Source organism: Citrus sinensis, chromosome 3 (genome assembly GCF_022201045.2).
Source record: "Citrus sinensis cultivar Valencia sweet orange chromosome 3, DVS_A1.0, whole genome shotgun sequence".
NCBI lineage: Eukaryota > Viridiplantae > Streptophyta > Magnoliopsida > Sapindales > Rutaceae > Citrus > Citrus sinensis.
Window position 1 is genome coordinate 31,994,497 of NC_068558.1, and position 14,612 is coordinate 32,009,108.

At 31.5% G+C, this 14,612-nt stretch overlaps 2 protein-coding genes across 3 annotated transcripts in view; one reads left to right on the forward strand and one right to left on the reverse strand.

Moving 5' to 3' along the window:
- Positions 1-763: 763 nt before the first annotated feature.
- Positions 764-14,612, reverse strand: part of LOC102626669 (uncharacterized) — a 160,017-nt gene continuing 146,168 nt past the window's right edge. The window contains exon 5 of one of the 2 annotated variants that reach the window (XM_052436224.1): positions 764-944. In XM_052436224.1, the coding sequence (XP_052292184.1) occupies positions 840-944 (105 nt within the window). In that variant the 3' untranslated portion in view covers positions 764-839. Of the gene's footprint in view, positions 987-14,612 lie in introns of both variants that reach the window. The other variant, XM_052436225.1, reaches the window with a different exon arrangement.
- LOC102616865 (disease resistance protein RPV1-like) overlaps positions 11,127-14,612 on the forward strand; it is a 160,119-nt gene continuing 156,633 nt past the window's right edge. The window contains exon 1 of the mRNA XM_052436184.1: positions 11,127-12,809. The gene's annotated coding sequence lies outside the window, so the exon portion shown is untranslated. The remainder of the gene's footprint in view (positions 12,810-14,612) is intronic.

The window sequence follows — 14,612 nt, forward strand, 5'->3', positions numbered from 1 at the left end:
GATATATTTTAAAAAATATATTTGTATATTGCTTTGTCATTTTCACTTAACTCATTTGTGTTGTGAATCCATTCATTTATGAAGTGAATATTGCGCCAAAATATATGGAAAATACAAACAGATAGTAATCAATTAATTTTGCGCGAGAGAGGCAGATAGTTAATTACCGTGTGCAAATGGTGGATATTGGTTTGAATATTATCATTATCAGCGTGAATGAGGAGGGATCGAACTTTATGTCAATTGAGGCAACAAGTGAGGACGCCACTCATGCAAAACAACATCATCAAAAGCAGAGCTAAACCAAGAGGGAAACCTATGGATGGCCGATTTGATGATGACGCTTCTTCATCAGTCCCCAATATTTTACTTCTCGCTACGTACATAGTACTCTATGCTACCTTTCTTGCTTCCTTCAAGTGTACATTTAATTGAACACAATCGTATTAGTAGTATTATAGGAATTTATATTTACAAAACTGACATGTGAGGAAAGGATTGAAGATGCCTGTAAACTTACGTTTCTATTTAGATTATTGTATCTTTTTCATGTATAAAATTGGATCTTATCATTCTCATATCATTAACATAAGTGGAGAATGTTAATACCTCTACCAGTGTTTCATCCACAGATTTCTTATTTGCATAGATGGATAGTAAAATGTTCCTCAATGTTCCCCTCCAGCACCAATATAGACACATCATAGATTTTTTTAATTTTTGACTCTAGTGTTTTAGGATAATGAACAAAGGACTGAATAGAGAGACGAGAAAATACCTTTGTTTCACATCCTCAAAGATTGCATCTGCAATTGGCCTTTGCTTCAACAAAGGATCAATCAACCAAAGCAATGGAAACAATAGCTTGATTCTCCAATCATCAACAATGCCTTGTAGTTTATGCCGCCAGCATAATTCAACAGAACAAGCCCTCTAACAAGCATCTGTGTGTATGTATGATCATTCATTCTCAATCAACCACCAAACTGATGTCAACAAAGCCATGAGGATTGTCTCACAAGTCACTCATTTTCCCTCTCTTTTGGCCAGAGACCAGTAAACCATTTGAAATATGGATGTGCAAACCAGTAAATAAATCATGAAGTTACACACTAGTCTGCTTTCACACTCATTTGGAACTATCAATGATACTTACTGCAGGTATGGTGTATACATTATACTAAAGTGAAGGCTGGATCAATAAGAAATTCAAAATGTTTCATCACATTTGGGGCTTGATGATGCCAAAGAAAGACCATACCAATTATCACGAACGGTAAAATGTGAACAAGAACAAGCATACATTCAAGAAAGCAGAGAAGCATCATTAAAATAAAGCATTCTTCTCACTATCCTATATTGTTGGAAAATGGACCAAAATAAAAAAGAAACCATATATGGAATGTCACAACAAGAATATTTGTGCATTAGGAGATCATAGGATATTGGGAAGACATCAGCAGAAAAGTACAATTTTTTTTTTTCGGGGGGTGGGGAAAGGAACAGAGAAGTGCAAGTCAAAAAGGAGAAAAAATGAAAACAGAGAGCTGAAAAGGAATGCAATCTAATTAATCGTCTAAGGAGGCTACTATGCTACATTTAGCCATTTGGTTGAATAAACAGCCTGTCTTCTAGTACAACTTTAAATTTACCAAGATTGAGAATTTTCTATAGCAGCTATTACCATCTTCATCCCAACGGTAAGCAGCTCCATACTAAGGAAAGGGTGAAATAGGTGTGCTTTACTTATAGAAGCCCGTTCCTGTCCAGAGTGATTAGTAAGTTGTTTCACCATGACCCCCATTATGGTGACTGGAAAAAGAAAAAAAAAAATTTGCCCAACACAGAAGTAGCACCCAAAAAGTCCTACTTAAGAGGCTTCATACCCTGCACAAATTGGAAAGTTTTTTAAAATTTTCATGTTCCAAATGAAGATTGCCCATTAAAAAATTACACACATAATGTATGTAAAGCAATTAAAACAGAAAAACAAGGATAACCCAGAAACAATCCAACCATCAATAACATAAAACTTTTGTAATTCTGGTAAAGTGAATGAGAAGCAGAACATACATTTCACGTAATAATGAAGATACATCTTTTAATCAGTTTTTGCTCTTGCTTTACTCATAATGCAGATACGTATCTTAAAAAATTATATCATACATTTCCCTTATCAATGAAGCAGGTTGCTATTGAACATTATTCATAAACAAAGAGCCAAATATGCTTTAAAGCTACTTGCAAATATGCCATCAGGCATTGAGACAGAGTGACAGACACTCGACAACAAAAACAGACTTATCAGCACTTAACAACACAAAAGTCAAAAAGCAAATACGCTTACTCATGTATTATATTTGTTGCACAAATAAGAAAGAAGATAAAAATTTTAAATTAACCAACAGGTTGAGTCTTATCGTAATACACACTATACGAGAGAAATCTTAAATTTAAAAAAATATTGAAAACCTAAACGCCAATCAAACACATTACATATAGCAATTTCTCCTTTTAAAGTTCAATTATCGCGAGTATTAAGCTTAATGCAATACCCCAATATTTTTGCTGCTTATGATACAGATCCCTCGACTGCGAAAATTAGATCAAGCAAAGCTTGCATTCACTGTAGTTAACCAAAAAAAAAAAAAAAACATTACTATGACTTAAATTTTAATAGAAAACAAAAGACGAAGCAAGAGTGAATAGAGTAATACCAAAGCAAATTTAGGATTGTTAGGTCCAATTTGTGGACCAACTTATGAACTTCTAATAGTAGACTTAGGAGGAAGGATTTGAAGAAGCTGCGGCGGCGGCGAATACGCATCAAGATTCACACTGCTCCTCACTTTGAGGGCCAAAAGAGTGCGGAGGCGTCACAAAGCTGACGCGCGATTCTTGTGCTGCGATCGGTCTTCGGCGGCCTGCGCTATGACGCCGGTCGGTACGTGCTTGAGACGTACGGCGGATTCGCGCCTGTTGCGGTGCTGACCGCCTGGTCCGGACGATTTGTACGTGTCCATTTCGCATTCGCGAAGCAGCTCATCGTCGGTCAATTCTAAGTAATTCTTCTTCTTCGAAGAAGAAGATGAAGAACAATTGTCATTGGTGCTGTAATTGCAAGACAAGAACAATGGCTGATAATTCCAGCGATGCTTGTACGACGGAAAGTTTATATTTTCCTTCCGAGTTGGGGAATCCGAAGTAGGAATTGAGCGGCCAACGCCATCATCAATTTCAATTTCCCTCTCTGTGTATGGGATAATCAAAGCAAAGCTTCGTACTGGTAACACTTTCTTATAGCAGGCCCAGCCCAATCAGCCCAATCCAGCCGAGTCGAGCAAGTGAGCAATGTTATTATTTTATTATTTTTGAACTCACGGTGGCTCTGTATTATTTGCAAAATACTCATGTCAGGGAGAGAATATATTTTATACTGGAATATTTTCAAAATAAATGGAGCTTTAAATATGTGTTTGATTGTAAAGATATGTCTAATTAAATTGTGTCAAATATAATAAAAATATATTCTTCTGTTTAAAGACGCATCCATTCATGGTTTTATACTTCAATTTGAAATGATGATGGTTTATTTTGGACCAGTGTTGATCTAATTCAAATTTTGATTTAATAACTATAAATGAAAGGATATCATGAAAAGTGACAATCCAAATAAAAGAGTACATAATTATCTATAAATAGAAGTCAGGACCTTTCTGTGATCCATCTAATCTTTCTATCGTACTCTTTTTTTCTCTAGAAAAACTACATTTGTAATGTGTCTCGAAGCACCATCAATTTTTACCTATATTTCATTTAAAATAAGAGTGAAACTATTGGCACCCCTTCATTATTCTTATAAAATCCTATTTCAAATAAAATTACTGTTAAGGGCAAAGAAGAAATAAACACATGTAGGTTTTTTTTTCCCAACAAATTACTTACATTAATAATCAATCTTTTTTTTTTTAATTTCCTACCTATTATTTCTTATCTAACTAAGATAAATTATATAAATTTAGAATAATCTATTTTTCTTTTCCTATTTCTTATCGATTAAATATTTTTGTACTCAAGATTACTTTCAAACTACAATCTAAAATATGTGTTATTTAAGCTAATGATTAGCATTCAAACTTTATCACCTAAAAAACTTTTTAATTTGTATGTAGGATAACAATAAGATTGCAAAAGAGATGAAAAATAGCACAATACTATTTTGAGTTTTAACAATTAAAAAAAAATTAAACGAAAAACTAAAAGAGCGTCTTTGAAAATAAAAGGAAATTTTTGGAAATAAAATAAGTATAACTGAAAAAAAGGTTTGATGAGGAGACTAAAGGGGTGCCAATAATCCAACTCTTAAAATAAAGTTTTATCAATTATTGCTCCCTTTTTCTGCAATTATTATTCCCCACAGATATTTCTCCAATATTTTATTTCATATATTTACTCCTACTATACTCTAACAAAAGACGCCTTTTTGGACTACATCAGTTTCTAGATGCATTTTATTAATGAATTAAATAAAGGCACCATCCATTTTTCAATTTCTCTAAAGTTACTTTCTGTCAGCTCTCTTAAAATTTATTAAGGAATCTATGTTGAAGACCATTTCATCTTTAGTATTGTGTAAATGTATAAAAATACATTTTACACTTTGAAATTTAAAATGACCTTCTTTTAGCATAAAATTTTAAAACAAATGCCTCCAACTAAGGGACAAATTTTAGAATACATGATCAGTACCATGTCAGCCATATAAAAAGTGAATCATACTATGATATATGTGCACTTATTTTGAAAAACCATCATGTAAATGATGTTTATATTAAATCTAAGTAAGTGCATATCATACATGACACAATCCGACCCAACCTCTCAGATTCGAGGTGAATCATGTGATCTTATATCTAAAGCTTGTGACATAAATTTAATTCATGAATACATAACACTAGCCCCGGCCTTTGTTATAAACAAATAATAACATATGTACCTCATTCAAAAATATATTCAAAACTTGCACAGTTCACATCTTACTGTACATACATACACTTTAGATATATACATATAAACATAAACATGTTCAAAATATAAGTCATGCAATAATGCGTGTCGTGAGCCAACCTCAACTGATTAAAAACTAAACTGTACGAAATCCTATGAAAATCTTAAAGAAATGGGGTAAATAGGAAAATAATATACTTGTGGCTAAATGAATGGATATAATTGTGTGTGTGTGTGTGTGTGTGTGTGTATAGATTAGTGCTCTAGTGCTTGTACATAATTGTATGACATAACTTCGCACTGAACGCACCAATAATATTATTTGTAAAATGCGTCTAGAAACTGATGTAGTCCAAAAAGGCGTCTTTTGTTAGAGTGCACCAAATAATATCTAGGAGAAATAACTCTCAATATTTACTGGAATCATCATTGCACAAGTAAAGTGGGAGAAAAACCTTTCAATACTCAACAGAATTAACTACATCACAAGGGCCGAGTAATTGAACTCTCACTACATATGCATAGAGTCTATGGGGAAGGGTACACATATGGTATCTGGCAATCACATCTCATGATTCAATCAATCATATAATATGCGTACATATAATCATAACATGATGTTAACATATATGTTTCTATAATGTTGATTTTGATGATAACAAACAAGATTAAGAATGATTAATATTTTAAGCCCAAATTATTTTTTATACTTTTTAAATAAATCATTATTTTCTCAATATAAAGGTTTCATATTGAAAAATGATTTTAGGAAATTGGTTGCTTTTCAAGTTTATGGTTTAATTGAAAGAATTTTGAAAACTTTGAAATCAACAAGTATTGCTTGAAATTTTGGAAAAGGACTTATTTGAAAAGTTTCATATCATTTTGGGCCATATCATAATTTTAGAAAGTTTTAGGAATAGCAATTATTATTTAGCGATTCTGAAATTGGACCTATTTGCAAAATTTATAATGTTTTGGGTCCTAGTATAGTTATGAAAAGTTTTGAGGCTAAACTATAATTTTAAAAAATAGTTCACTGTAGCAGTCACTGTAGCAAGCTGCTAACCGGATGTGAAAAACTGATAAGTCGGATGTTGGGCAAAATCTATTCGAATTGAAAGTGGCTAATCGGATCCTGACAAACGGTAATCCGGTTGCTGAGCAGTAAGCTTCTGGAGCATAAACGGCTATCCGGATTTCATAAGCGGCATACCGGATGTTCAGAAATTCAAATTTTGGTTGTAACGATAACATACAAGCGGCTAACCGGATTCTATAAATGGTAAGCCGGTTATGAACAAAAAGTGAATAACGGCTAGTTTTTTAGCTCAAACTATATAAACTCAAATCCAATTCATTTTTGGTAACCTAAGCAAGCATAAACAAGTGCACACAACTTATATTGAGCTTCAAATTCGAAAATCATCATAGATTAAATCTTCATTGAGCTATCATTTATATAGCCACTCTTAAAGAGAGTTTTATTGTTGTAATTTTCATTCTCATCAATTTGTGAGTGTACAAGTGTGAGAAACACTTGGGGTGAAGCAATTGGGGAGATAATATCTTGATTGTAAAGGTTCATTGACACCTTGGAAGTCAATTGTAAAAACTTGAAGTCTTGGGAGGCTTGGATAGTGAAATCCTCAAGCAGGTGAGCTTGGAGGCGTGGACGTAGACGGAGATTGCCGAACCACGTAAAAATCCTTATATTTGTTTTCTCTTCCCTTACTCTTTTAATATTGTGCATGATTGAATTTATTATTTTTAATTTGATTAAGGCAATAGATTAAATTTTTGTGTGGTTTGCTTAGCTTAAATTTTAAAATCCCAATTTACCCCCCTCTTGGGTTGCCTAGTTAGTATTTCATTTGGTATCAGAGCGAGGTACTCTTGTGTAGACTTAACCATCTAGAGTTAAAGATTAATAGCAACCCAAATTAGTTCAACTTTCATGAAAGGCCAATCCACCACTAGACCTCCATTCTTTGATGGTAATGGCTATCCTTGTTGGAAAACTAGGATGAGAGTGTTTTTACAAGTCTTAGATTATGAAATATGGGAAATAGTTTGTGATGGTTCATTCATTCCTAGGAAGAATGTTTTAAGTGAGTTGGATAAGAAAAATATATCGTTAAATTCCAAGGCTATGAATGTTTTATTTTGTACCTTAGATAAAAATAAATTTTATAGAGTTTCAAATTGTTCTAATGCTTATGAAATTTGGAGAAAACTTGAAATTGTGTATGAGGAGACTACAAACGAGGAGGAATTTCATGAAGTGTCGAATTTGACACTTATGGCAATTGGAGATGAATCGGATGATGAACTTGATGAGGTAAATTATCTTCCTACTTATGATGAATTATATGATACTTTTAAAGAATTGCATGATGAGTGGATGAAACTTGGTAAAAAGAATGCATGCCTTAAGAAGAAAATGCTAAAACTTACAAATAACAAGGATACCATGCAAAAATGCATTGATTCATTGAATGAGAAGATAAAAGGAATTAGAATTAGAGAATAAAATATTGCATGATGAAGTTGCATTATCAAATGAGAAATTTAGCACTTCACACAAGCATCTAGAATCACATGTAGATAACTTGAAAAATGAAAAAGGATACTTTACAAAAATGTAATGATTCATTAAATGAAAAGATTAAAGGACTAGAGGTAGATAATAAAATGTTGCATGATAGAATTGCATCATTTAAAGTTAAACAAAATATTTCGTATGAGCATGAAAAATCACATGTTGATAAATTGATGAAAGAAAATGATGTGCTTAAGAAAAATAGTAATGAGCTCAATGAAATTGTGTTAAAACTCACAAATGGTCAAAAGAACTTAGAAAACTTACTAAGCACTCAAAAATGTGTATTTGATAAAGGAGGACTTGGGTATAAGCCTTACTTAAAACAAAAATATTATAAGAATTATTTTGTTAAGGCTACCTCCACAAGTGATCATAAGATTGTTTGTCATTATTATAATGGAAATGGTCATATGAGTTTTAGATGTCCAGTTAAGAGAAATGTATATTATGGAGTCAAATGTATTTGGGTTTCAAAAGGAACTAAATCTAACGTTCAAGGACCCAAGAGTATTTAGGTACCAGAGCACACAACTTGAATATTTTTTTATAGGTACCACAAACAAGGAATGGTGGAGAGTTCCTTGATGAAGCTTATGAGGATAATCACTTAATCATGGTCTAAGCAAAAATAATGAGGCAAGATGATTTAATTGTTTTGGTAACTATTATTGCCTTATTAATTATAAGTGATGGTCTTTTAATCTTAGTAAATATTTAACATTTCATTTGGTATCATAACATTAAGTGCATTAACATGAAGTGGATAAGTCTATCTTGCCTATTTATTATGTTGAGTGGATCATGATAAATGGATAATAGCTTGAATTTGTGAAAGTATATTTGTACGTTTACATGATTGAATTATCATTGTGTTTAACATTGAGTGCTTTATCATGATGCATGGTTATATATTTATGATGATAGCTTGTCAACTCATCATGATAGATTTGTTTGATTTTGATGATTATGTAATGCCTAAGCTTGATAAATGAGTGATATGCTTGAATTATTAATCTTTGAATGCTTATATGTTTCATGATTGTGTAAAATATATACATGATGAATGAATTATATGGTGAATTCTTGTGCCGTTAATTGTGTTATATCATCATTCATTTATAAAATTGACATCATTGTTTGATATGATTTCATATGTTTGGTCTTGTATGCATATATGTTTCATGCACTAATTGGCTTATTGAAAAGTTAAATGATTTTTAAAATTGATCAATTTTTAAGCCAAAAATAAAATGGTGTGTATAATACAAGTTTAAGAGCTTATCAAAATTCAATAAGAGTTAAAATGATTTCTAAGTATTAACCCGTATACCGCTTCCTATCAACCAGAAAACTGTTTCTCTTATTGATTATTCTCTGGATTAAATTTGGATAACTGGATTTAGCAAACTGGCAAGCCGTTTCTCTTATTGTTGCTCACTGAACTCAAACCGGATAACCGGAAAATGAAAAATCGGTAAGCTGCTTTTAATATCTCACTTGCTGGAAACAATCGGTCAACCGGTTATAAAATCTGGAAAAGCCGGATTTGATTTGCTTTTTGCTGGATTCAACCGGATAGCCGGTTATAAAATTCTAAAAACCGGATTTGTGCTATACACTCACTGGTACACAACCAGATAACCGGTTAGGCACATCCGGATAGCTGGATTCGAGCTTTTTAAGGACTATTCATCTTTTTTTCTTCATTCGGCAGTCCGATTCTCTCTCTCTCTAAAATCCACCATTTTTTATCTAATCAACACCATACATCACCTTAAATCATCTCTACAATCATTTTAATTGATTTAAAATTACCCATTTTACTCAATATCTTGAAAATCCGAATTTGTGCATTTTGACTATTTCAAATTACCACTTCCATAGTGTACTCTTCTTATGGATTTTATCATAGTTTTCTATAATATTATGCACTTACATTTTCATATGCATTGTTGCTTTCATTGTGTATTGATGATGATTATTGTTTGATATTTGGATGTTTTATATTTGGATAATGTGGAACTAATGTACTTATCTTGACTTTTTGATGATCAAGAAGGAGATATGAGATGCAAGGGAGAAATACATCTACTTTGAGATTCTTAAGCATATGAGATTTTTTAAGTTATATTGAAATGTCACATTAGATCTTTGATAAGTTTAGTTGTCTTGATTTCTAAAATATGATTAATAATTATGGAGTTTGGATAGTTGATAATATGTTCTTATAACTTTTGCATGGCAATTTGGTAAACAAATCAAAACCTCTTTGCGAAGAATAATTTTAAAAAATTAGGCATGAACTTGGAATGATAAAATTTATTAATATCTCTGTTGAAGCTTATATCTTTTTAACCATGTTGTGTATTTGAGAATTTGTTCATTTTTAAGGGGAGACTTTGCCGAAATTTTTGCTCGCACAAAATGGGTAATATCTTCATCGAATTATTTTTGATGATCTTGTTTCGATTGCATATATCTATCTTTTCTTTTTTACGATGAAGGGGGAGATAAATATGATATGTTTTTGGATAAAATCATTTTGGTTAAAATTTTTAATTGGCCACATATTTAGGGGGAGCATATAATATGATTTTGGATAATATGCATTTTGAATTTTTTTGTTGTCCAAAGGGAGAGACAAAGTAATATATCATTTCGATGTTGTCAAAAGGAGGAGAATAATATGCATTTTGAGTAATTGTTTTGATAATTGATATGTGATTATGGTGAGGACTTGATGATTTTGAGATATGATGATGATTTGATTACATAGGTGTTTTATATGATAAATTTATGTTTGAGTTGTTGACTTGGTAATTGATGGAATAATGGTTCATGATATTTTTGTGTGATGATTTGTGTATGGAGTTGGCTTGTATCATGATTTATAATAATTTTGGAGTAATATTACTAAACTTGTATTTGAGGTGATGCTTGTTGTTAGGGGGAAATTCTATCAAAATTTCTACTCGGACAACATGGGTAACAAATTTGCTACTCTTATTCTTTTCCTTTAAGTTTTCTTTTTGATGATGAAGGGGGAGAAGAATACATGTAATACCCTAATTCTCTTAAATATAGTAGAATTTATTTTTAAGCTAACAAGCCCTTGAGTTTATAATATTTAATTTAAGGAATGATGACATAGGCATAAGGAATGATGACGTAAGCATTGACATAAGCGATGATGTAAGAAGAAGTGTAGAGCAAGTTAAGGAATTCTAGAAGTTAGCAAGACATTTATGAAGGATAATCTCATCTTTACTTAGATATTTAATTCTAAGTAAAGATGACATAATCAATGACATAGGTGATGATGCAAGAGAAGTTGTAGAGATAGATAAGAGTTCTAGAAACTAGTAAGGTATTTATGAAGGATAACTTCAACCATTGATCAAGAGTTATGGAGGCAAAATCCTAGCCATCCATTAGCCTTAAGAAATCCTATAAATACCCCCACCACCTTTCATTTTGAATGCAACTTAGAAATTTCATTCTCTTCCATTCTAAGTCATAATAACAAGAGTAGAGAAATCCTTGATTTAGAAATGTTTAGAGAAATCAAGATCAAGAGGCCGGTGATATCGATGTGCATTTGTTACTCGAGGATACTCAGAGGTAAGTAAACTAGATTTTCAAACGAATCACAATAAACAATATATATGTTTGACTTGTGTGAAAAGCCTATTTTGATATGTACGAATATGGATTTCTATGTCTCTGCCCATGTGTTTATGGGATGTGTTGTTATGTGTTGGGCGTGATTATGTACATAGGCATATGTATGTGTGATAGTTCATTGTCATGAGCACGAAAATGCATTGAGTTTTCTATGAATTAGAAAGTGGATTTTAGCAAATGAGATTTCTAAGTTGCTTATTATAGAAACTAAGTTTCATTATAGTTTATTGTGTGAAAACTGAATGATGACATAAGCAATGACTAAGCAAATGGAAACTGAATCACAATAAACTATAATGTGTACAAAACCCAGTAAGCAAACTAGTTTTTCTTATACGGAAATACATACATACTTATACATAATGCAATGGATGATATGACATGATCTTTGGAAATACTATAAAACAAATTCATCAAAATCTCTTTCTGTCGCTTTCAAACTTTCATATTTCCTTTCAATAAAATACGTATCTTGCAATGTGGCACTTTGTGCTGTGCGTGGCATTTTGCACCATGTGTAGCACTTTGCAGCGCTCTAGCCCTCAAGAGGTGGCCCCCGCATAGTCTCAAAAGGTGGCCCCCAATGCAAAATCTCATAAAATAGAAATCTCATTTGCTAAAATCCACTTTCTCATTCATAGAAAACTCAATGCATTTTCGTGCTCATGACAATGAACCATCACACATACATATGCCTATGTACATAATCACACTCAATACATAACAACACATCACATAAACACATGGGCAGAGACATAGAAATCCATATTCGTACATATCAAAATAGGTTTTCACACAAGTCAAACATATATATTGTTTATTGTGATTCGTTTGGAAATCTAGTTTACTTACCTCCGAGTATTCTCGAGTAACAAATGCACATCGATATTATCGACCTCTTGATCTTGATTTCTCTAAACCTTTCTAAATCAAGGATTTCTCTACTCTTGTTATTATGACTTAGAATGGAAGAGAATGAAATTTCTAAGTTGCATTCAAAATGAAAGGTAGTGGGGGTATTTATAGGATTTCTTAAGGCTAATGGATGGCTAGGATTTTGCCTCCATAACTCTTGATCAATGGTTGAAGTTATCCTTCATAAATATCTTACTAGTTTCTAGAACTCTTATCTATCTCTACAACTTCTCTTGCATCATCACCTATGTCATTGATTATGTCGTCTTTACTTAGAATTAAATATCTAAGTAAAGATGAGATTATCCTTCTTAAATGTCTTGCTAACTTCTAGAATTCCTAAACTTTCTCTACACTTCTTCTTACATCATCACTTATGTCAATGCTTACGTCATCATTCCTTATGTCATTGCTTATGTCATCATTCCTTAAATTAAATATTATAAATTCAAGGGGCTTGTTAGCTTAAAAATAAATTCTACTATATTTAAGAGAATTAGGTATTACATTGGGAGGCCTGGATAGTGAAATCCTCAAGCGGGTGAGCTTGGAGGCGTGAACGTAGGCGGGGATTGCCGAACCACGTAAAAATCCTTGTGTTTGTTTTCTCTTCCCTTACTCTTTTAATATTGTGCATGATTGAATTTATTGTTTTCAATTTGATTAAGGCAATAGATTAAATTGTTGTGTGGTTTGTTTAGCTTAAATTTTAAAATCCTAATTCACCCCCCTCTTTGGTTTCCTAGTTAGTATTTCACATGATACTAAATCGTACTATCAAACATAAATACTTTGTAGAATACATATAAGTAATAATAGTAATCCACTCACAAAACATGTTTCACTTCGGGGTTCGTTGGAGCTCCTATAAATTCCTTAATTCTTGAATTTCTCCTAAAATATAGGGTTCAAAAATTAATTGTTAGAACTGATATAAAAACTTATACATATGACATAAACTAAATCATAATTGTTCAAATTTCTTAAATACGTTACCTACTGACTTACTGGATATAGATATAACTATCCAATTCTCTTTCCTATAATATTTCCTCTCAATTCCTCTTTTCAAAATTATTTTTCACTCTCGGTTTTTCTTTTCTTTATTTTTTCTTCTTCATCTTTTCTTCTTCAGTTCTTTTCCTCTTCTTTCTTTATCTTTTGTTCTTTTGTTCTTTTCATCTTCTCTTTTCCTTTTGTTTTCTTCCCTTCTCACCTTTTCCTTTCTTTTTCTTTTCTCTTTGAATTGCTTTGTTTTAGTTTGATTCATGAAAATGGTGACAGCTGCTTCAATTCTTCACTTTATATATATCCATTGCCTCCAATCATGCATGACAAGCACATAGGTAAAGCATGCATGTGCTTTGCTTTAAGCTGACAGCTTGCTAATTAGCTACATGTGCTCCCTTTTGCCTTGCATGTGCGTCACAATACATGCATTAATTGATTGTATTATTTGTAATATATTATATCATTTCTTTTAATGAAGGACGGAGCTGACAATTTTATCCAACTAAACATGTTCTTTGACATATAATACAGTTTACGGTCAAACAATAACTAGTTGAAATTAAATTATTTTTTAATCTCAATTTTCCTTTTCTCTCAATTTTAAAATACTTTAAAAGATTTTCAAACATAAGATACAATGGTATACAATTGAAGCCTAATCCAACATAGAAAGATTAAATAAAATTAATTTTCACCACTACGCAAGAGACTTGAAAGGACATTAAGGTAGCGTTTATTTTTTATTTAAAATCTGAATAGGTCAAAATTTGATTAAAATCTGAATGGCTTTGAATATAAATGTTTCAATAACATGTTTATTTTTTTAATATCTAAAAATTAAGTGGCATCTTGTTTGTTTTTATAATAAGAAAACACATTAAATGTAGTTATTTAACATTTATGTCCCTATAAGTCAAAACAAATAAAAGGGATTAGGTTTCGTAGTTTATGAAATAACCATATTGAATTGAAATATTTTTAGGATATAATATTTATTTTCCATTCAAACATTTTTTCATTTCGGCAAAGGTCACAAAAATTTACTTTTTTAATTCAAATGTAAATATCTAAAAATCAAACATATGTTACAAAAAAATAAAATAACTATTTTTTTTAAAAAAAGTTAAACTTCACATGTTTAAAATAAACGCTAAAGAACATGAATAAGAGCTATTAAAAAAAAAGAATAATTTTGAAACTAAATACAATTAATTGAGAGATGAGGATCGATAAGATAAATTCATAGATAAAAATTAAAATATCAACCCTACTTATTGCTGGCAGTTATGAGTATTAAAGAATAGAAGCCGGGTCTTGATAAGTATGGTGTTCGTGCGGAATTCTCAATTTTAAAATAATTTTTTTTTAAAAAAAAGTTAGATTTCGTATG